The sequence below is a fragment of the Conger conger genome, chromosome 10 (genome assembly GCF_963514075.1).
Source record: "Conger conger chromosome 10, fConCon1.1, whole genome shotgun sequence".
In the NCBI taxonomy this organism is placed as follows: domain Eukaryota; kingdom Metazoa; phylum Chordata; class Actinopteri; order Anguilliformes; family Congridae; genus Conger; species Conger conger.
The window spans coordinates 9,581,659-9,604,904 of NC_083769.1; the positions used below are offsets into that span (position 1 = coordinate 9,581,659).

The following is a 23,246-nucleotide window of genomic DNA, read 5'->3' on the forward strand; positions in this document are numbered from 1 at the left end:
GCCTTTTTTTTCTCTTTTTAAAAAAAAAACTTTCAATAAAATGTAACTTTCTTGCTTTAAAATGTGAAGAAATGTGTCATGTTTAAGGTTGTACCATTTAGCGGTCAGGTTCACTTTTCTTCACTTAGATATTAATTGTAAAAGGCTTTTTGACCAGTGGTGCCCAAAGTTTTACACACCATTGTACATTGTTAATTCCCCAGAGTGCCTGCAAAGCTGTCAGTTTTTCTTTATACGTTGACTTACGAGAAATAGGATAAACTGTTATTGCTAAAAATTACAAAAAGAAAATGCATATACTACATTTTTTCTGAGTTTGTACTGGGAGTGTAATGTAATTTCTGTTATGCCGACAGGAATCTCCTGGAATCTCCCTTGGGTTTCCAGAACTATGCCAAGCGATTCCAGCTGCTTCTCCACCTGGAAGAGATCCAGATGGAGGTGGACATCAAGAAGTATGATATGCACGATGCACCGATGACCAGGGACAAAGCCAACAGGAGACTTCTTGCCCTGGAAGTGAGTAAAACAGTGAGGTCATTCTGGGCAGTTGAGGTGAAGCTGGTGGAGCAATGAACCAGGTATACATGTTAAAATGGACATCAGTGGAGAAAGGTTTCTGCAAGTTTGAGTCACATTGTAGCTTGTCAGGAAACTGACTGGTCGTGTGTTGAGACTGAGCTGTCTATAGTATATGAAAAGTAAACAAATATTGAAACAGTGGTTGGTTGCTAGGGTGTTACTAGTTGGTTGCTAGGGGGTTACTTGGTGGTTCCTAAGGAGATACTAGTTGGCTGCTTGGCATTTACTATGTGGTTGCTTGGATGTTACTACATGGTTGCTAGGGTGTTAAGTGGCTGCTAGCATGCTACTAGGTGGTTGCTAGGGTAGTAGTAAGTGGTTGCTAGGGGGTTTCTAGGTGGTTGTTATGGTGTTACTAGGTGGTTCCTAAGGTGTTACTATGTGGTTGCTAGGGTGGTACTTGGTGGCCGATAAGGTACAACTAGTTGGTTTCTAAGGTGTTCCTGGGTGGTTGCTTGGGTGCGATTAGGTGGTCTCTAGGTTGTTACTAGGTGGTTGCAAATGTGTTACTAGATGGTTGTTAGGGTGTAACATTACCTCTAGAAGCATATCTAACATTCGCAAGAACTTCTTGGGATAACATTATTTTTCGGAAAACCTTGCAGTTTTTATTCCAACAGCTATTGGCTGATGATCTTTTACATCACTATCAATGGAATATCAAACACTATCTTCCCCCCACCCTGTGAAGAATATAATTTGTATAATGAGGAAGATTTACCTTAAAAAAAAGTTAACCTTGCTTAAAAAAATTATATATTTCCACAGTTTGATGTTTTTACTGCATATTCTATGTAAAGGTTTCAAAACACTTAAATTCCAACTGTCACTGCTCATTTCAATGTTGGGAAAATGTAAATGTTAAATGGCAAATTAAGTTAAATCATTCAAAATGTATAAAATATATCAATAAGAAAACTGGAGGGGGCAAATTCTATAGCCACAGATTAATCTGTGATAATTAAACAGCATTAAAAATTAACCCCACCCCCCTTTTTTATGCATACATTTGTCTCACTTCTTTATTATTATGACATTACACATTTTCATAAGATCTAGAGCTGCTCTGGATTCTTGTGTGTGTGAGATAATTGCTTCGGTGAGTAGCCCTGCTGAAAACGGCAGCTTAGTCCAGCCTAAGATGGGGGGTATTTCACGAAGCAGGGTTACTCAGTTATCTGGATCATTACTGAGTAAAACCCCAGAACAGTTATTTTTACTTCAGTCCAAGTTCTATGCGGGTTCCGGGTTTTACTTTGAGTTAGCAGGATAGGCGCACTAACTTTCACGTGTTTTGGGATTCTCATACTTTTCTGTGCTTGACTGATCTTGCCTGGTGCAATTGAGCCAAACAAGAGGATTAGGTTGGGTTTGCACTTCTTGAGAGTATTTAATGGGTTCCAACACACCAGACAAGCTCAGTAAAACATAGAAAAGTATTTGAATCTAAGAAAAGTCGATATTTCTTTACGTAGTTTAACCCAGGTCAGCTTCTAGCTAGTTTTTAGCGATTCGACTAGTTGTTCACCAGCTGACAAGCGTATAGTCAGGTTGTCCACCAGTTTTACCACCAGTTTACTCTACCAGCTTAACCAGCAACAGACCAACTATGATCAGCTGGAAGTGTTGAAAACACAGCTCAAACCATCTTAGCTGGTCTTAGCTCATTTCTGTGGTTGCGTTCCCCAGGTCCCGGGCGTGGCGGAGAACAGACCCTCCGTCCTCAAAGGAGACCATCTTCTGGTGACCACGGCTGGGGTTGAGGGACCCGTCACCAAGTACAAGGGCTATGTGCACAGGGTGGAGCTGGAGTCGGTCAAACTGGGCTTCTCCAAGAAGTACGATCATCATGCTTTCAGCTAGGCTCCCAGTTACTAAAAGATACTGGAGATATTCATTGCCAAAAATGCCAAGACATGTAAAAGAGTATAACTACGGATACCAAATCTAAATTCCAAGGAAGAATATAAAAAGCCATTCAAGTGGATACATGATTAGAAACCAGCGACCAACGCGTATCGACCAACAGCTGGTCTTTTTCAGCTCTCAGTTATTGTCAGGAATGTCAGGAATGTTCTATGTTAGTAACTTAAAAACGCTATTATACATGGGACTAAAATCACCTATGTTTCCCTTACAGAAGTGCAATGTAGTGCAGTATATTGTAAATTTCAATATGAGTGCTCATAGCTATATATGGGGATTACGAATATATACTCTATATCTGAAAATAGAACTACTTTGTATTTTCCCATAGTGCTGCAGTGTCTTCATAATACTGTATTTCAATGTACTTTTAGTATATCCTGTTTCTGTGTATATTCAGTATAACAATTCTGTAATCATGCACATTTCCTCCCTGCCTAGAGAGAAGGGTGTGAAGTCTCTGCAAATAATGTTTGGCTTTATATTTTGGCTTTATTCACTTCTCTCTGGCTTAAAACAGATGTGACTCACGGGGTGTGTCTCTTTCAGAATGCTAGACGGCTTCATAGACAAAATGCGGTACAATGTGGAATTCACCATCAACCGCTTCCCTATGAAGCTGCAGCACCGGGCGGTGGCTCTGGCGGTCCAGGACGGCCTGGAGGAGGTGCTGTTTCCCACAGGCAGCCGCGCTGCGGACACATCCCTCCCCCCGCTCAGGTCAGGCTCTCCGTGCTCCCCCCACCCCCCGGCACAAGGCTTGGTTCGATTCTTTATCTTAAACACATTTCCTTCCTTAGTTCTCTTCCCTAGAGCGTTTTCTGATGAAATTTGTGGTGCGCAACAAGCAAACGTAACAGGTGATCTGGCATAAACAGTCTACACCACAGGTGTCACTAGTTTACACTAGTGCCGCAGTGACTGCAGGTTTAACTCCAGTCCTGGAGGGCCACAGTGTCTGCAGGTTTAACTCCAGTCCTGGAGGGCCGCAGTGTCTGCAGGTTTAACTCCAGTCCTGGAGGGCCGCAGTGTCTGCAGGTTTAACTCTAGTCCTGGAAGGCTGCAGTGTCTGCTGATTTAACTCCAGTCCTGGAGGGCCGCAGCGTCAGTAGGTTTAACTCCAGTCCTGGAGGGCCGCAGTGTCTGCAGGTTTAATTCCAGTCCTGGAGGGCCCCAGTGTCTGCTGGTTCTTGGGGTGTTCTCTGCACCAGTGGTTCATTTGAGTCAATGATTAGCTAAATAATCCACACACCTTGTTCTCAAGGCCTTAATTGGCAGCTGATTGAAAGGACAACACACAAACCCACAGACACTGTGGGAATTTAGTTTAACACCTGTGGTCTATGCCCTATTTTCGGGCCATGACCATGGATGAGCCACTCAATTTAGGTTTAAAATTTTTTATTTGAAAGACATTTTAAAGGAGTAACATGGTAGTTGAATGTGACACTTGCCAGTTGGCTTAAGACAACAATAAAACAAATGTGCATAATATTTTCATTATTCTGTCATTTAAATGTATTTAAAAACTATAGCTATGTGCTCATCTTGGGAGACAAACTAGCTAACTTAATTGGATTAAGCAGGTAAGGACCCTGCTTTATCCAATAATAATTTTTGCTAGCTACATGTATTTGTGTTCCCCTGAGGACACGACACTGCAGGTTGGGGTTGCATTTAATGATAATAAACTAATAATAATTTCTTATATCGCTGATGCTTTTATCCCAAGCAACATAAAAAATTGTGGGGTTAATGGCTTTGCTCAAGGGCCTAACAGCTGTGCAGATCTTATTGTGGCTACACGAGGGCTTGAATCACCAACCTTCTGGGTCTCAGTCACGTACCTTAGCCACTAGGCTGTAGACTGCATTTTGAATAGAATGACATCCTCACAAGATGGGGGAACCCATGGTTTTTAACAGTATTCTGTGAGGTCGATCTGTCATGCTGTTTTCCTGGAGGGCAAGTTTCCTAAGCTAAATTGCTCTTGAAAATTAGTAGATCATTGGCATAGATTTTGAGCTGAGCTATTCCCAGGAACATTACAGCAAATTGGTTCTCAACTATATGTTCTAAATTACAATCTCCACTTTTAATTTGTCTTAGCAAAGCATTTTAAATGTTTAAACGAATGGCCTGAAGTAACCAAGAATTTAACCGAGTCTGACAGCTAGGAGAAACTTTTCTCGGTTCACGCAATTTGTCTATGAAAGGCGTGGCGTCCATTTTGAGATCTGGGCTGTGTCTGAAACAGTCTCCTAAATACTGTGTCCAACTGTGTCCTCTTAGCATGCGGTGTACTCTTTAGTGCATTTTATTTTATTTTAGTGTAATTTAAGTGTCAGTTAAGATCTTCCGCTCTTGTAGCCATGCTTTTGACAGTGTTGCCATTGTTGTTGTTGAAGGAAAACGTCAGCAAAACCGTTTTTAAAATGAAACTTCGCACCATATTTATGGAACCAACATGGTTGTTTAGTTCCTGAAAAGTATGGTCCCAAATATAACCCTGGAAATAAGTACATCACCATGGATTGTGGGGCGGCCTGTAGCATAGTGGTTAAGGTTGATGACTGGGACACGCAAGGTCAGTGGTTCTAATCCTGCTCTAATCCTTGAGCAAGGCCCCCAACCCTGCATTGCTCCAAAGGAGGATTGTCTCCTGCTTAGTCTAATCAACTGTATGTCTTTCTGGATAAGAGCATCCGCCAAATGGCAATTGTGTAATGTAAATGTAATGGATTCTAGTAACGCGATATTGCGAATATACTGATTTGAACACAGCCCTGGTGTCGCGCACACTGATGTAATGGGCCCTGTTGTATTGCACAACTGAGGTGTTGCAGCGCAAAAAATCTGAGATGTGTCAGCGGTTGCAGACCTCAAATCTTCTTTCTGCTAAATGAGACAACAACAAAAAAACTGCCAGTGAGGTGTGAAAGTCAGTTGAGTCATTTCAAGATTTGCTCAAGGGGTGAGTAACTTAAAACAAGCTGATATTTTCTAAGAATTATACAAGATTAACGCTTGTTAAGTCAGCCATTTTTTTTGCATTGTGCAGTCTTCATGAAAATGAGCATCAATCTAGGTGGAAGGGTGTCAGACCGTGTTTAATTCCCTCTTACCTTCGATCGAGGCACTTTCATACTGCGCATTTCATCAACAAATATTTAACAGGGAGGAGTTCCTGTTTAACAGGAAAAGCAAGCCGGTGTATTTGCAATGAAAACAAAAAGCCAAAAAGCCCTGTAGTCAAATATGGCAGCCTCCACAAAATGGCTTCTCGCACCGTTGAGCTGCTCCCATAGGAATCCATGGAACCAGTTCACGGAAGCTCTCTGATATTTATTGCTTGCAGAGTGCAAATAATCGTAACATAATCGTAATGGTTAGGGAATTGGGCTTGCATCTGTAAGGTCGGGGGGTTTATTTCCAGTTGGGCACTGTCATCGCAGCGTTGGCCAAGGAATTTAAGAATAAAATAATGTAAGCTGTGAAAGTAGGGCTAGACAGTATCCAGCTGTGGAATGGTTTGTATGTAAAGGAGGTAGGCTGTGTAACTCACTCTGGATCTGCTAAATGCCTGGAATTTAAATTGAGATTACTTGTCGAGATTAAAATTCTGCCCTTTAAGTCTTAGGCGATGACGTAAATCAATAAGCAACTGTGAGGTTACATTGGCTGGTGAATAGTCTGACAAATGAGCATTAGCTTGCTTTTAATTCGAAAACAGTGGCATCTCAGAATTCAAATATATCGGCAACAACCACATTAACAAAGAATTGATCTGATTACATTTTTTACATCGGAAAGAAAACATCATATAGAAGATCTAACCTTTAGGGGCAAAAAGAATGAAATACTCCACAGAACTTCAGAATGTTGGCCCCCAAATTTATCATAAAATATTGGCAATAAAGGCAGTTCATTTCAAGATTTGCCCATGATAGTGTCACTTGTTTGATAAACATAAACTTAAAGCAAGCTTATTTTCATAAAGTTACAGTAAACATTTTCTTCTGACCCCATTTGGCAAATCTTGAAATTAGTCTAACCATCTCATCTGGAATATTTTTGTCTTATTTACCGAACTAAATTGTAGAAATAAGATTTCAAGTCTATATATAAAACTAGAACACATTTTTCTTTGTTTTTTGCAGTGAACGTAGGCATTTTACCGAAAAATCAATCTTTTATTTCATTTATTTTATTTATCAGGGACAGTGCACGTTAATCATTAACATTTTCAGTTTCCACATCAACTTAAATTTGGCAGAGTTAGCTAATTAGCAGAGTTAGCTTTTTTCATCTGTAGTCCCTAACCTGCATGTCTTTGCATAAATACGGGCGACATGGCTCAGGCAGTAAGAGCAGTCATCATGGCTCAGGCTTTGCCGGTTCGATCCCCCGCCTGGGCTGTGTCGAAGTGTCCCTGAGCAAGACACCTAACCCCGTTGGTGGGTGAGTGTGTGTATGAATGGGTGAATGAGAAGCATTAATTGTACAGCGCTTTGGATAAAGGCGCTATATAAATGCTAACCATTTTACCATTGACATAAACACACAGAAGAACACCCAGTGAACTCTCTTCCCCTCAGCCCGCCTGCGTCGTGTTTGCAGCATAAGCTGTCGGGCTGAGCTGTCAGGCTGACTGTCGGACTGACTGTCGGGCTGACTGATCGGCTCCGCTGCGTTTGAGACTGGGTCTGAGTCTTCCGTTGTGTTTCCAGGCTGTTCGACAGGAAGCTGGAGCAGAACCCGGAGCAGTACAGTGCGGTCCAGTGCATCGTGGCAGGAGTGTCCAAACCCGCACCCTACCTGGTCTTCGGGCCTCCCGGCACAGGAAAAACAGTCACTGTGGTGGAGTCTATCAAGCAGGTGTGTGAGCACACTACGTGTTGAAAACCAGTCTCGCAAGGTTGTTGTTTACTGATGCATGTTATAATTATGACATTTCCTTTTGTTGTAAGCTTCCATAAAACAATGACGCAATCTGTGGGTGTGTATGTGCTCAGTCTTATTTTGAAATATTTAACTCTTTAGACCCCAGTAAAATTCCTGCAGATTATTTTCACCAATTCCTATGATATATTATTATTATTATTATTATTATTATTATTATTATTATTATTATTATTATTATTATGTTTTGGTTAGTTATGTATTTTTGAAAATGTGTATTTGTAATACTTTATATTTTTCATTATTATTATACATTTGTGAATTTGCCGGTAAAATTTGATACTGATGTAAAACACAAAATAATTATTTTGTTCTGTTTATCGACAAAATTAAATTAATTTTCAGTAATCTGAAACAAGGCTTTAGAGCAGGGATCTCCAAATCGCGGTCCTCGAGGGCTGAGAACTGCTGGTTTTCCACCCTCCCTTTACCTGGGAGTCAGGTGTGATGACAGTCTGGCCAATCAGTCGCACTATTTGTTCAGTTACGGAAAAGAAAACCAGGATAGGATTTTAATTCAATTTCTATATTTGATGATCCCGCCTTTCGAGTTTGGTACATAAGACCACCAACCGCACATAACACCATCGCATTGATGTAATACATCAAGACATTTGAATCTTTTAGCTTCATTGTAACAAACAAGTGCAGTCTTTTTTCGGAATGTAAGTGCATATTTAACCCAGCTCTGTGCAGCACAAGACTGGTTAGCAGTTTACTGCTTATCAGTGCACTTCTCCCTGGTTATGGTTTTGCACTTTATTGTACATCGCTCTGTATAAAGCGTCTGCCAAATGCCTGTTATGTAATGTGACATAACATCATGTAATGTAACATTATGTTACGTAATTTAATGTAACGTAATTTAATGTAACGTAATGTAATGTAACTTAATGTAATGTAACATTACGTAATGTAACGTAATGTATGTAACATAACGTATGTAACATAATGTAACATAACAGCACGCGGCCGTTTGCGGTAACAGACGTATGGTCCGTGTCACAGGTGCACAAAGCGAACCCCTCGGCGCACATCCTGGCCTGCGCCCCCTCCAACAGCGCCGCGGACCTGCTGTGTGAGCGCACCCTGCAGAACGGAGTGGACCCGCACCACGTGTACCGCCTGTACGCCAGCAGCAGGGACCGCCAACACGTCCCCGACAGTCTGGCGGTGAGTCACTGCATGACAGGGATCAGGCCCGGTGTTCAGAGATCAGGCCCGGTGTTCAGAGATCAGGCCCGGTGTTCAGAGATCAGGCCCGGTGTTCAGAGATCAGGCCCGGTGTTCAGAGATCAGGCCCAGTGTTCAGAGATCAGGCCCGGTGTTCAGCGATCACGCCCGGTGTTCAGCGATCAGGCCCGGTGTTCAGAGATCAGGCCCGGTGTTCAGAGATCAGGCCCGGTGTTCAGAGATCAGGCCCGGTGTTCAGAGATCAGGCCCGGTGTTCAGCGATCACGCCCGGTGTTCAGCGATCAGGCCCGGTGTTCAGCGATCAGGCCCGGTGTTCAGAGATCAGGCCGGGTTAGAGTCCAGAGACAAAGCATCGCTCCGACTGAGGGCGTTCAGTGGATGCCACTGGTCTCACCGACATTTGGTTTCCACTCAAGGCGACTGGAGTGTGTTTATACTAGGACATCGACAAGAGTCGGGCGACAATAGAACGGTCTGGAACGGTCTGTGATTTCAGATGAGTGGCTTTAGACACTCGCTGGGATAAGCGCTCATCTCATTGGAGCAGGGATCTCCAGCACTGATTCACCACTTGTTGGGTGCTTAACGTCCCGACACTGTGTGCTTGAGGGCTTGGAGTCCCCACATCATGTTTTTCAATAACTAAATTGGATTTAATTGAAATAAAAGCACAAAAACTACAAAAACTCTCCAAGGACTGCAGTATGAGATCACTGGACAGGAGACACAGTGGCTTTTCATTCCAAAATAATGTCCGTGTTAAATGGAAATGGATAACCCAGAGTTTCACTGTACTGTACACCTGGCCTGTCCTCAGGACTGCTGCAACTGGGACGACGACCAGAAAAGCTTTGTGTTCCCTTCCAAGGAGAGGCTGATGGAGTACAAGATCCTGGTCTCCACAGTGGTGACGGCTGGGAGGTAGGCCTGTACTGCACTTTGTGGGGGGGGGCAATATTTCTGTAGGGGGGTGTCACAAGCTCTTCTGTAGGGGGGGGGGGGGGGTTGCTATTTTCCTGATGGTTCCTGTTGCTCCACAGGCTTGTGTCCGGAGGCCTTCCCAGAAGCCACTTCTCCCACATATTTGTAGATGAGGCAGGGCACGCCGTGGAGCCCGAGTGCGTCATTGGCCTGTCAGGTAAAGCCGTAACCTTGGTGACAGGCTTCAGCCCCTTCCACTCCACCACGGAGGGGGGGTGTGAGCCAGATAAGGCTTCTGTGCTAAACCCCCCTTCTAGGGCAGCCTGTAGCATCGTGGTTGGGGTACATCACTGGGACCTGCAAGGTCGGTGGTTCGATCCCCGGTGCAGCCGTGATAAAATCTGCACGGCTGCTGGGTCCTTGAGCAAGGCCCTTAACCCCACATTGCACCGGGGGGGATTGTTTCCTGCTTAGTCTAATCAAGTTGGATAAAAGCATCAGCCAAATAACATGTAATGATAGCTCACTGAAAATTCCTGCTTAGTATTACTGGACCAGTCACATGATGTGGTTTCATCAGAGGAAGGTACAGTTTATTGAGAAATGAAACGTGAAATGGTTGGTTGGTTGTCATGGTTTTCTGATTGCAGTTTTGTAAATGGCTTGCATTTCTCCCATTACTTTCAATGTTGAGTATAGCTACGGCTACTCTACTCAAGTTTCTACAGTTTCTACAGTGCCTGTGACTTCAGCTGTCTTGTATAAACCTTTATTTCAGGTTCTCTGGATAAACCGTTAAAATGGATTATTCCTAAAATATATTGAAATACCACATCTCAGGAGGAGGGACTAGAATATGCAACCTTTCTTTTTAAGTCTCTTGGTCTGCACCTCACCGAACAAGGTGTGCCTTTTCTTTTTTTGCTTAAGTTAGTCTCCCTGCTTCATTGAAAGCTGGGGGCTGTTCCACAAAGCCGGATTACCGAGTTAGCTGGATGACTCATAAAAGTAAAAACTGGAGCAGCTATTTTTTTTTTTTACTTCAGTCCATGTTCCAGATTTGGGCTGGGTCCGGGTTTTACCCAGGGCAGTTATTTGGCCAACTCCTGCTTTGTGGAACAGGCCCCTAGTCTGACTGTGCCTAGGCTGTTTGGCTACGTGTGAGTACAGCTGTGCGGATCAATGCCAAGGTGCAGTTCTTTGTTAAGGCTACTTTAAAGGAGTGCTGTAACCAGTGGGAAAGCTGTATTCACAGGTTGTAGAGTTTTACTGGCCTCCCCGGTGAAGACCGTAAATGTCCAGAGGAGGACGTCCTCTAGGCCTCGTCAGGCCGTAGATTTAGGGCTTCGAGCTGCACAACCGGCAGAGGATAAAGATCATCCGCGAATGTTAAAGACCCACCGCCCACATACGAAATAACGTGTCCCAAAAGTGCTTCTGCTTTCACAGTAGCTGTAAATATACCCGAGGTCTCTTATTCCTGTTCTGTGCCGAAAGGTTGCCTTATAAAGGTTTTACAGCGCCATTGCTCTTGCAGTGTTGCAAAGTAAATGTCCATCAAAGTGGACCAACAGTAAACCCAACCTGGGTCAAATGCTTTATTTGACGTGCTTCAACCTTTTATTTTAGATATCAGTATGTTCCGGCAGATTGCTGCCAATTTTAAAAGGAGGATCTATTTTTGGCAATAAATCTAAACAAAATTCTTCTTTTGAATGATTGTATATTTTGATTCAGGAACGGGTTTACTTGGGAAAAGTCTCAGATTTGCTGGAGTGTTTTCATTTTTTTTTCCTGGAGAGTTCAATTATTTCCATACCACTTCACTTAAGTGATATTCACTAATGTGTTTGTCAGTATTAATTGTTTGTGTTTTCAGCTGTAATGACAACTCTTTTCCCATTTGTTTTATTAAGTAATTAATCTCATCATATCTGACCCAGACCAGGAATAAGCGGTTTCTAGGTACCCCTGTCCTGTGTCCTCAGGGCAGTTTGTAAGTGCCCATGTCCTGTGTCCTCAGGGCAGTTTGTAAGTGCCCATGTCCTGTGTCCTCAGGGCAGTTTGTAAGTGCCCCTGTCCTGTGTCCTCAGGGAAGTTTGTAAGTGCCCATGTCCTGTGTCCTCAGGGCAGTTTGTAAGTGCCCCTGTCCTGTGTCCTCAGGGCAGTTTGTAAGTGCCCATGTCCTGTGTCCTCAGGGCAGTTTGTAAGTGCCCCTGTCCTGTGTCCTCAGGGAAGTTTGTAAGTGCCCCTGTCCTGTGTCCTCAGGGCAGTTTGTAAGTGCCCCTGTCCTGTGTCCTCAGGGCAGTTTGTAAGTGCCCATGTCCTGTGTCCTCAGGGCAGTTTGTAAGTGCCCCTGTCCTGTGTCCTCAGGGAAGTTTGTAAGTGCCCCTGTCCTGTGTCCTCAGGGAAGTTTGTAAGTGCCCATGTCCTGTGTCCTCAGGGCAGTTTGTAAGTGCCCATGTCCTGTGTCCTCAGGGCAGTTTGTAAGTGCCCATGTCCTGTGTCCTCAGGGCAGTTTGTAAGTGCCCGTGTCCTGTGTCTTCAGGCTTGCTCTCTGCGGAGACGGGTCAGCTGGTCCTTGCCGGGGACCCCCAACAGCTGGGCCCCATTCTGCGATCCCCCCTGGCCATTCAGCACGGACTGGGTGAGCATGTGCCTCTGGCTGCATGAGCTTCTGTACTGAATTACTTCAGACACAATGTGAACTTTAACCTTTAAATCACTCCTGCATATCCGCCATTACAAACATCTTCACACAAACAAAGACTCCTCCTGAAACTGCACATACGTAATTAATCAAATAGAACATTAGAAATAACACTGTAACTTACCATCTGTGCTGGAGAGCGAGCGTGAAGGAGAACTTCCATGTAACAATGATGATGATGATGATGATTAAAATCACAACGAAGGAGAATGCTATGTAAAACATTGAAGGCTGCCGCAAACGTGGTTAATGAACTGAAAAAGGGCTCGTTGCTCATCGAAAAATGGGAAACGTGGGTGTTTTGCCGTTACTGTGAGCCTCCGGTCTCTCGACTGTCTGTTGCAGTTTAAGTCCCTCGTGCGGCTCTGCGAAGGTACAGTCGGATTGCGCGGACGGAAATCTGGCCGCTTGTAGCAGAAGGTGCGTTTCACCCCTGCTCTGAATTCTCTGTAGGCCTGTCCTTGTTGGAGAGGCTCATGAAGCACAACCGTCTTTACAAGAAGGACGAGGAAACAAACACCTTCGACGGACGCTTCGTCACCAAGCTGCTGAGGAACTACAGGTACGCCACCTTCCTCCCCCCTTCCTCTTCATCACAGGGACTGAGTTCTTGGTGCTTAGAGTCCACACACCGTGTTTTCCAAGAACTGAATGGATTGGTTGTTGAAATTAAATCACAAAAGCTCTCCAAGGACTGGAGTTTGAGGCTGTTGGACAAGGAGAAACATGGAAGCTTTTTCTTCAGAAAATGTCTGTGTTAAATAACTTATTTACACCGTCCGACGTCCCTCCTTTCCCAAACTTCCAGGTCGCACCCGGCCATCCTGAAGATCCCTAACGAGCTTTTCTACGAGGGGGAGCTCCAGGTGCACGCTGACGAGATCCTCCGGAACGCCTACTGTCACTGGGAGCACCTGCCCAAGAAGGTGAGGTCCAGTGGGGCATGAGAGAGCACAGTGCGAGGGCAGTGTCGTTTCTGATTGCAGTTTTGTAAATGGCATGCATTTCTCCCTTTACTCTCAATGTTGAGTGTAGCTACGGCTACTGTACTCGTTTGCTCTTACGTGTGCCCTTGACTCTACAGTGCCTGTGACTTCATCAGTTGTCTTGGTATAAACCTTTATTTCAGGTTCTCTGGATAAACCCTTAAAATGGAATATTCCTAAAATGTTTTGAAATACAACATCTCGGCCTTCTCTTTTTCTTTTTTTTGCCTAAATTAACAGCGTCCCAATACTCCAAAAAGTGTATCCTCCTTTCCTCCACAAGGGAGGGAGAGAGAGAGCATCAACACCAACATAAAATAAATAATAAATAATAAAAAGTCTTCGTAATAAATAATAAACTAACACATCCATCCATCCATCCATTAACCCGCTTATCCTGAACAGGGTCGCAGGGGGCTGGAGCCTATCCCAGCATACATTGGGCGAAAGGCAGGAATACACCCTGGACAGGTCGCCAGTCCATCGCAGGGCACACACACCTTTCACACACACACACTCATACCTACAGGCAATTTAGACTCTCCAATCAGCCTAACATGCATGTCTTTGGACTGTGGGAGGAAACCCACGCGAACACGGGGAGAACATGCAAACTCCGCACAGAGAGGCCCCGGCCGACGGGGATTCGAACCCAGGACCTTCTTGCTGTGAGGTGGCAGTGCTACCCACTACACCATTCTGTGCCGCCTAAACTAAAATAAAAAGGGCAAAAGAAAGCAAAAGCGAGTGACAGCTTTTCAGCCGGCCAGCTCCACTGCTCTTCCCTTTCTTGCATCGTCGAAATAAAATAAAAACACACAACACGAAACTGAGCTGGAATCTAAGAAAATACCAGGATCACATTAAGTTCAAAAAACAATAATAATACTACCAACAACCAACAATACTATGAGAAATAATACAAGAAAAAATAATAGCAGAAATTAATAGCATTATTATTATTATTATTATTATTATTATTATTATTATTGGAATACCAAAATGATCTCCAGTATGTGTCATGAAATTGCAGTGAAAAATTTACTTCACAAAGCCGGTGAGTGCACTACCCCCCATTAGCTAAAGTACTTTCAACATTATGATAAAAATGTCCCTAATAATACATGAAACCCACAAAAATATGTCCGGGTAACCCTGTGAGTACTGAAGGGAGACTGTGGACGCTGTAGTCTGTGCAGTTACAATCCTGTGGGATGTTATTAGTGGCGCCTATGAACACGGGCACAGTGCTTATTGTTTTCTGTGAGCTCTCTCGTTATTCATTTGCGCCTGAATGGATTCAGAGCGCCGTTGTTTGTCATTAGACTGTCTGTGAAACGCGCTGTCTGTGAGGGTGACTTATCACTGCGGTGGTGTGCTGGGTTTCCTGCGCGACGAAGGAATTTCAGAGCAACAGGCTCCACACTGGGCATAATGCAACACTGGGCGCAGAACAGCTGAATTCTGGGACGCCTGCCTCCTCTCACAAACAAATCCTGCTATATCCCTCGCCTTCCTGCGTCTGAAATTCGATGGGATTAGTGGTGTCCCGCCTAGCCTCGGCCCTGTTGTGCATGTTCTGTAATTACCTGAGTCTGTTCAGGTCTGAGTAGCCTTCTCCATATCACCGATTCGACCACAGACGGTTTGATTAATGTCCGCCAGGGCATATTTAACCTGGAACTGCACGGATTACACCTGGATTTGTTAGCTGCATGTAGGAGATAGAGGGTTTCTTTTATTTGATTTGGGGAAATAATTAACCATACACAAGGTAGTATGATACAATGTACGGAGGTGCAGTGGCTAGCACTGTCTCCTCACAGCCAAAAGGTCCTAGGTTAAAGCTCTGTGTAAACTGCGTGTTTTCTTCCCATTTCTGTGAGAGTTTTCCCCAGCTAGTCTGGTTTCCAGCTTCAAAACTGAAACTTGTCCAACCAGCTAAACTATGCCGAGTTGGGAGCTGGTCTAATGTCTGCGAGAGTTTTCCCCAGCTAGTCTGGTTTCCAGTTTGACCAGCTTGAGAATTGAAACTGGTAAACCAGCTAAACCAGCTAAGCTGAACTGGTCTACCAGCTACCAGCCATTTCCAAATTAGCCTGTGTGCTCAGTCGCTTTGGATAAAAGTGACTTGTAATGTAGTGTAATGTTGGGGCTTGACACCCGATCTGATTTACCCCCCCCCCCCTCCCCCTCTGGTATTCCAGGGTTTTCCGATTATTTTCCACGGAGTGGCCGGGAAAGACGAGCGGGAGGGCAACAGCCCGTCCTTCTTCAACCGCAGCGAGATCGACATCCTCGTGGACTACCTCAAGAAGCTGCTCCTCACCCAGGCCAAGAAGGGCATCGCCAGACTGTCGCCCAGGGAAGTGGGCATCATCGCCCCCTATAGGAAGCAGGTGGGACAGCCCCTTTTCAGGAGCGCTCCGAGCACAAACACGATGACACCGCTGTTAGACTACTGCTCCCAAATATGCGGCGAGCCCAGGATTGAGTCATTTCTGTGAGTCACTGAGGTGCACGTTTGCCTGCACTGTTCTGCGGTATTGAGTGGGCGTAGATGAATCTCAAAAATGCGGTCATGTAAGGATAGCAATTATGAATACGATGAATATGATGTGCAGCAACTCTTTTTGCTGTAATGTTGAATTTTATGCGATCAAAGTTTAAATGTCTATGGAAATGGAAACAGTTTTTTTGGCACAAATATTCCTAAAATGAGTCGATTTCCAGTCCGTCCTTCTTTTTCATGTTTGTTAATTTTTTCATTGCCTCACTCGTTTCATTGTATTCCTTTTTCAGGTCCAGAAAATCCAGAAAGCCATCAAATCTGTTGATAAGGAGCTCAGCCAGCTAATGGGCATCGAGGAACTCAAAGTATGTTCTAGAAAAACACACACTAACATTGTGCTATAATTACAAACTGCAGTAATGCCGCAGACAGTCGTGTTAGGAAAGCGGGTCCCACGTTCCCCGGGCCTTGACCTGCTTTACGAGCAAGCACATGTGGGGTGCCCCCCAATACTCCTTTCCTCCACTACCGCCTCGTCTCCCATCCAGAATTTTGTGGAGGAAAGGAGTAAAACAGACGAGTTGAGTTTTTCAGTTTCGGGATGCAGCGTGATGCTGTGACCCGACCCTCATTTTTTCTAATTCCAGCACTACAACGCCTGCTTCTGTCAATCAGGCCCTGTATTGGCTGGAAGGTCACGATTAGCTTAGGGTGGTATTTCACCTAGCTAGCCGAGTAAGCCATACTTCTGTCAAGCTTAGTGAGTTAGCCAGCCTTGTGAAACAACCCCAAGGAGTTGTAGTGTATAGGATTAGAATGCTGCAACACCAACGACCTCACCATGGCTTTCACAAAATGGTGGAAAAGCCGCCGTACTCGAGTATGGGTATGGCTGCGGCCCGGCTCGGCTCGGCTCGGTTCCGTTTGGCTCGGCCGGGTTCTGAAGTGCGCCCTGTGTCCCAGGTGGGCTCGGTGGAGGAGTTCCAGGGGCAAGAGAGGAAGGTCATCCTGGTCTCAGGCGTACGCAGCAGCCAAAACTACGTCAAGCTCGACCACGAGTTCAGCATCGGATTCCTCAAGAACGAGAAGGTGCCTGTCGTCTTCACAGGAAGCACTCTTAAGGCCCATCCACACCAAGAACTATAACCATAACCGTAACCGTAACCGTAACCTTAACCATAACCATAACTGTAACCATAACGATGTGAGCATCCACACTGCTGAACGATAGCGTTCTATAAATGTGGATGCCATGTAAATTCGGATTGATTTTGATTGGCTGTCAGTGTTTTGTCATTCATGCAGCTGGAAAAAAATCTGTGCGAAAGTGATCCCAACAAGATAGTTTGTCACTGCCATTATCATTATAGTTGTGGTGTGGATTCCATCCACTTGAGTTAGAATGATTTTTAAAACAACATATTTTTAGTTATCGTTATAGTTATTGTTCTTGGCCTGGACCAGCATCTATCCAGAGATTTTTTGCAGTACATTTATACAGTGGACAATTTGCTCATTTTTCTCAAGGGTACAACTTGCATTGTTTATATTTTAAATACTTATTTTTCCTTTTGAAGTGCTTTTCATGAGGATCTTTACCGTTATTTTTATGAGAAAAATAATTCTACATAATCGTACCATAGCTTTGTCTTTTTGCTCGTTGTTAGCCTTTAGCATTATATTAGCACCTGAAATGACTGAGTGGGCCTTTAACCAGACATATTTCAGTCGTATAACAGCCATATAAATGGATTGTATGTGGGGGACAAATGTAAGTTGCTCTGTTAAATTTGTTACGTTAAAAGCTTGAATTTAAATTCACATGTGAATCGAGGACGTTCACAAAAGTTTTGTCGGAAAGTCCCCTTCCAGCACGTCCTGTACGAGTGCCAGCCTCCCAGCGGAAGAGTGATGAAGCCCGGTGTTATCTTTTCCCCACAGAGGTTCAACGTGGCTGTAACCAGAGCAAAGGCCCTGCTGATCGTGGTGGGAAACCCCTTAATCCTCAGGAAGGACCCCATATGGGGAAAGTAAGGACATGGCCACTTTGACGACTCATGACCGAAGCTTCTATCTGCGTCCAAAGATAGCAAAGTGAACGGGCTCCAAGCAGATACAACCTCTTAAATTTAGCATTTTTCAAAATTTGATATGTATTTTTGTGTAAAAAGTTCACACATATTTAGTGCCCTATAAACAACGTATTTATGACACCATCTCATTTTGTCAAAAAAAGGTCTCGTATCACCCACAGATCCTGCGTTCGCACAGGGAAAAACCATTCTAATTTCAGACATACCACGTTTGCAAAAATTATTTCTGGGAAGGGGATGTTCCCTTCCCATTACATGACATTATTATTACATAATAGGCACTTGGCAGTGTAAAGTGCATACCCATCACCAGGAACAGTGCGCTTCCCTGCACCTCAAGCCCAGGATGTGACCTCGGGGCATTCCGCCACGCTTTGCGCTTCCACGGCTCACGGGCGGATCACACGAGTTTCAAAACTTCACGTCCGCCTGGGGTGCAGATGACTCAATTCTGGGAGATGTCAGGGAGGCGATGGCGAATTCCGGGAGAGCCCTGGAGCTTCCAGTGGGGTGTCTGTAATTCTGCAAGGCCACCGTGTCAGTTATTGTGTGGAGGGTGTCAGCAGTGTGCTCAAGACTAGAAGCTTAGAGAACTGGCTCAGTTCAATTCTGTCAGGGTAAGATTTTAGTTTATATCGCCAAAGTTGGTCGTTTTGAACGGCGATTGTCAAAGAGTACATTTCAGATTCAAACTGACATTGAACTGTTGACATGTTATCTGATTGACTGGTTCAGCATACGTGGTTCAGTGTTCCAGTTTTTACTTCTGACAAGGCTGTGGTGAGCAGGTCAAAGGTCCAGTCCTGCCTCTCAGTCACCTGACAGAAGGAGAGCATTGTAAGCATTTTATGGCGCTGATAACACGGACAGCATATGCCCTCCAAGCTATCAGCAACACTCTGAACACTAGAAAAATATATTGGCATACTTTATACAAAATACATCCGCACTAGCAGCTGCCAACCACAAGATGGCACTGAATACTCTTTGCCCTCAGCCACCCAATGCCACCACAACTTTCCTCTCATTTTCCCAAGCTGGTGTTCACTGGAAACAACTTCTGGTAAAGTGTACTAATAGCTGCAATAAAAGAGTTGGTTGGAGATTCACCAATCTTGCCAACGATTGAAGACTTTAGGCAGTATTACAGCACCAATCTATCTGATAACCCCAGGCCACATCAGCTGAATCATCACGTTGTTAATAATAAAGTACACATATTTTTTTTTTTTCCGCGTTGCTCCTTTTTGTCGACATTTGCCACAAATACACCAAATATTTCGGTGTACACTTCAAGTTTGCCACAAATAGTTTACCAACCGTTTCTAAGCGAAAGAAGTGAAATTGAAAAGTGCCTGTTGCCCTTCACCTCCCTGCCCCACCCCAGGTTCATCGACTACTGCTCAGAGGAAGCCGGATACTGCGGCATCGACTACACCGCTGAAGAGGGAGAGGAGGAGCTGATCGGCCGCTTGGCCAGTCTACAGATCACAACAGAGGTGCACGGTAAGCACCGTGATGGTCAACCCTTTACCCTCTTACCATACGTTTCAGCTTCTGGGACTGCATTCTGAACCGCGTTCCTATTGGTCCCCGGATGGATTAATTCCACATCACTTCATTGGACGAACACTCAATGAGAGATCAACATTCTGAGTCGCTCTACCCGACCCGGTCAAATATTTTTGTTTTAAGGTTTTAAGACAGCAGAAATATTTGGTTCTCAAGTTCGGTCCTGGGCCCCCCGGTATGCTGTTTTTTGTTTCAACCATAATTGCAATCCTAGAGTTCTAACAAGCAGTGATTATTTTTCTTCAAGAGGTGCTTTTTCACCCTCTTACGTCACATTATGTCCGAGTCCCTGGTTCATATTATGCTACATTGCCAACAATTATATAAAAAGAAAAATACAATTTAACAAAATTAAAGACTGAGGCAAATCAATAGGTTCCCAATTACACTGGTTTGTTCAACACACGTGTCAAGTTCTTCCAGAATATTTTTCTTTAATTTACACTGTGAGGCGGCATGGATGGTGCAGTGGGTAGCACTGCCGCCTCACAGCAAGGAGGTCCTGGGTTCGAATCCCCGTCGGCCGGGGCCTCTCTGTGCGGAGTCTGCATGTTCTCCCCGTGTCTGCGTGGGTTTCCTCCGGGTACTCCAGTTTCCTCCCACAGTCCAAAGACATGCAGGTTAGGCTGATTGAAGAGTCTAAATTGCCCGTGGGTATGAGTGTGTGAGTGAATGGTGTGTGTGCCCTGCGATGGACTGGCGACCTGTCCAGGGTGTATTCCTGCCTTTCGCCCAATGTATGCTGGGATAGGCTCCAGCCCCCCTGCAACCCTGTTCAGGATAAGCGGATAATGGGTAATGAATGAATGAATGAATGAATTTACACAGTGCAGATCTGGCTAGTTATAATTTGCTTTGTCTTTAAATTTTTCATGTCTTGTAGATGATTAGTTTTAGTGGCAAGTGTCCACTTTCACCAATTAGGGGGCCTATTGATTCATCTCAGTCTTGATCAATTGATGAAATGTTTTTAAATCTCTTCTTGTAACTGTTTGTAACATAGCATCTGAGTACTGGACTTGTGTTCTTCACTGCATAGCTACTAACATACTATGGTTTAAGAGAGCAAACAATTTCTTAGGTGAAGAGTAATTTAAAATGTAACATATTAACGGCTTGTTAGATTTCTGGGATTGCAATTGTGGTTGGAAGGAACACCAGCATACACAGGGGGGCCCAGGAGGGAACAGGAGAAGCAAAGGTTAAAGGAAAACGCCAACATTTTTGGAAATATTTGGGAATCTTTTTTTCCGACGAGATGTTCACTTTCATTTTCTTTTGTGTGTTCAGTGGCTCAACTTCCATGTTAGCATAGCATGTTAGCTTAGCATAAAGACTTGAAACCTATCAGAGTCAGTAGCCTCCTTCAAAGTGAAGAAATACACCTTGGCTGTCTTATTTACACGAGGTATCATGTGTATTTGAAATTGTTTTCGGAGAAGTTTGATGGTTGGAACTATAGCCGCTGAACACACAAGTATCCTCTTCCGTCTTCCGCTGGTTGAGCGCAGTGATCCACACTACCTTCTGAAGGTAGTTTTAAAAGGTAGAACTTCTTTGAAAACAACATCTCTTGGTTTTACAATTTTCTTCCCACGTGTATTTCAAATACACAATACCTCGGTTGATCAAGCCCTGATGTAGCCACTATAACATCCGCACAGCTGTTGGGCCCTTGAAAAAGGCCCTTAACCTGGCATTGCTCCAGGGAGGGATTGTCCCCTGCTTTGTTTAATCAACTAAGTCGCTTTGAGTATTAATTTACTAACTGTTTCTAAGCGAAGGAACTTGATTTATCGCAACCTCAAAAATGTGTATGGTTGGCCGACCAGCTCGTCAGGAGCATTTGGGGGTTGGGTGTCTTGCTCAGGGTCACTTCGACACAGCCCGGGCAGGGGATCGAACCGGCAACCCTCCGACTGCCAGACAACTGCTCTTACTGCCTGAGCCATGTCGCCCCATAGCTAAAAAAAATGCTTGCACAAAGATGGCCACCACATGCCCTGTCCTGGTCTCGTTGGGTAAAGAGCTTTCTCCAGATTGTCTACATGGAGATGTCGATTGCTCGGTTCATGGAGCTAATTACAGAAAGTTGGATGCCTGGCAATTCGGCAGGTGCTATCAAATTTTTTTCATGATTTCGGTTGTTTCGATTTTTGATTTCGGTTGATGTTTGAGTTCAGAGGGTGGTTTAAGGAGGCATTTTTGTTGAATAAAAACATTTAATTACAAAATAGTCGCTTTGGATAAAAGTGTCAGCTAAATAACTAACGTAATGTAATGTAGTGTAATGTAATGTGTCACTCTGCCCTCTAGTGGAGACTGAGGAGAGCGTGATGCAGCAGCAGATGGACCCAGAATGGCGGAGTGAACTGTGAGATCCGGAGGACTGGGTGGAGCGAAAGTCCGTCACAAGGCACCGAGGACGCACCACTGTGGCAGTGTAAAAACTCAGGGATAGTTTGTGGTTGGACTCACAGAGCCTTTATGAACCAGCTTTTGCAATCAAAATCATTATTTTTTTCAGAGCTAGATTTCACATAAAAACCTCAAATTTTACCAATTTCTTTTTTTTTTTTCTGATTTTCAGATCTAGTTTTATCCTGTAATCAACAGCTCTTATAGGGTCCATTATAAGAGTTTGTATAGCTCCTTTGGAGACAAGGCTGACATTACCAACATGCCGTTTACATTTTTAACCAGACAGCGATATGACTGCCAGTCAACAAGTCACCCAAAGTGAATCAACATTCAGTTGATATGGGATAGCTGTCAAAGGGATAGCTACAGAGAAAATCGACCGATTTTAAAATGTAGATTTTTTTACTGAAATGAATAGGGAATGGGTCAAATATGGTGAAACCTGATTTTAAATGTTGTACTATTTTTTACTGAACTTAATAGGAAATAGCCCAAATATGAGGGAAGCAATAAAATACGAGCAAGACAATAAAAATATATTAAAAAGTGTGGAAAAAAGGGTCACTGGAAATCATAAAAAATTATAAGCCCCACAAACAGACAAAATTTACCCAATTTTAAAAATTTGAATTCAAAGTTGAAAATGTTTCTTATTGGTTGCTTTATTCTAACTATAGCATTTTAATATTGTGCCAACCCATGTTGGGGCTGGTACTTTTATAACTGGGACTATAACATTTAATTTGTTTATATTCTAAAAAAGTAATGCTGTGCCTTTCTTAGTGTTATTTCACCTGAAGCACAACTACTACAGTTTTGCGCTCTGCTGTGCAGGAAAATTTCTATTAAATCTTTATCTGGTTAAACTTAACATTTATTAAAAATCGAAACCGTCTATCAGAAGAGTAGAAAGGAATAGGTCTTTCTTGCTCAGAGAGCATAGTTTCTCTCAAAAACATGGAATGAAATATTGGAGCTCTCTCCACCAATTCAAAGGCTCTCATCCAATTTGAATTTGGCCTTAGCTTTATATTGTGATGAAATGAAAGTTGTAGTTTTTGCTCGCAAACACAGCTCGACGAAATGCAGTTAAAATGTTGATTACGGTAATGGTCTGGATTCGATCTACACGATGGCTGTCCAAGGCACAGACCACATATCCACCTAAACCTCAAGTAAAATAAGATTCAATCATAAAAGACAAAATGGCTTTGACACTGTTTAATCTCCAGAATCCTGACTTGACTTGTATTGTATTCATTCTAAATCCAATAACCCAAATTATATTTTTAAATCTCAATTCAGACCCTGTACAACGAATGCTTTCCTGCTGAATATGAAATCAGGGCTCAGTTTTTAATGAGTTG

General features: G+C 43.8%; 1 protein-coding gene across 1 annotated transcript in view; it reads left to right on the top strand.

The window, feature by feature from the left end:
- Positions 1-22,984, top strand: part of LOC133138643 (putative helicase mov-10-B.2) — a 30,381-nt gene extending 7,397 nt beyond the window's left edge. Inside the window, exons 5-20 of the mRNA XM_061257567.1 lie at positions 357-519; positions 2,272-2,420; positions 3,058-3,228; positions 7,239-7,386; positions 8,479-8,643; positions 9,482-9,585; positions 9,705-9,802; positions 12,134-12,232; positions 12,749-12,857; positions 13,104-13,221; positions 15,489-15,680; positions 16,084-16,158; positions 16,757-16,882; positions 17,735-17,823; positions 19,274-19,392; positions 21,775-22,984. Coding sequence (XP_061113551.1) covers positions 357-519; positions 2,272-2,420; positions 3,058-3,228; positions 7,239-7,386; positions 8,479-8,643; positions 9,482-9,585; positions 9,705-9,802; positions 12,134-12,232; positions 12,749-12,857; positions 13,104-13,221; positions 15,489-15,680; positions 16,084-16,158; positions 16,757-16,882; positions 17,735-17,823; positions 19,274-19,392; positions 21,775-21,836 — 1,987 coding nt within the window. The 3' untranslated portion in view covers positions 21,837-22,984. The remainder of the gene's footprint in view (positions 1-356; positions 520-2,271; positions 2,421-3,057; positions 3,229-7,238; positions 7,387-8,478; positions 8,644-9,481; positions 9,586-9,704; positions 9,803-12,133; positions 12,233-12,748; positions 12,858-13,103; positions 13,222-15,488; positions 15,681-16,083; positions 16,159-16,756; positions 16,883-17,734; positions 17,824-19,273; positions 19,393-21,774) is intronic.
- Positions 22,985-23,246: the final 262 nt, after the last annotated feature.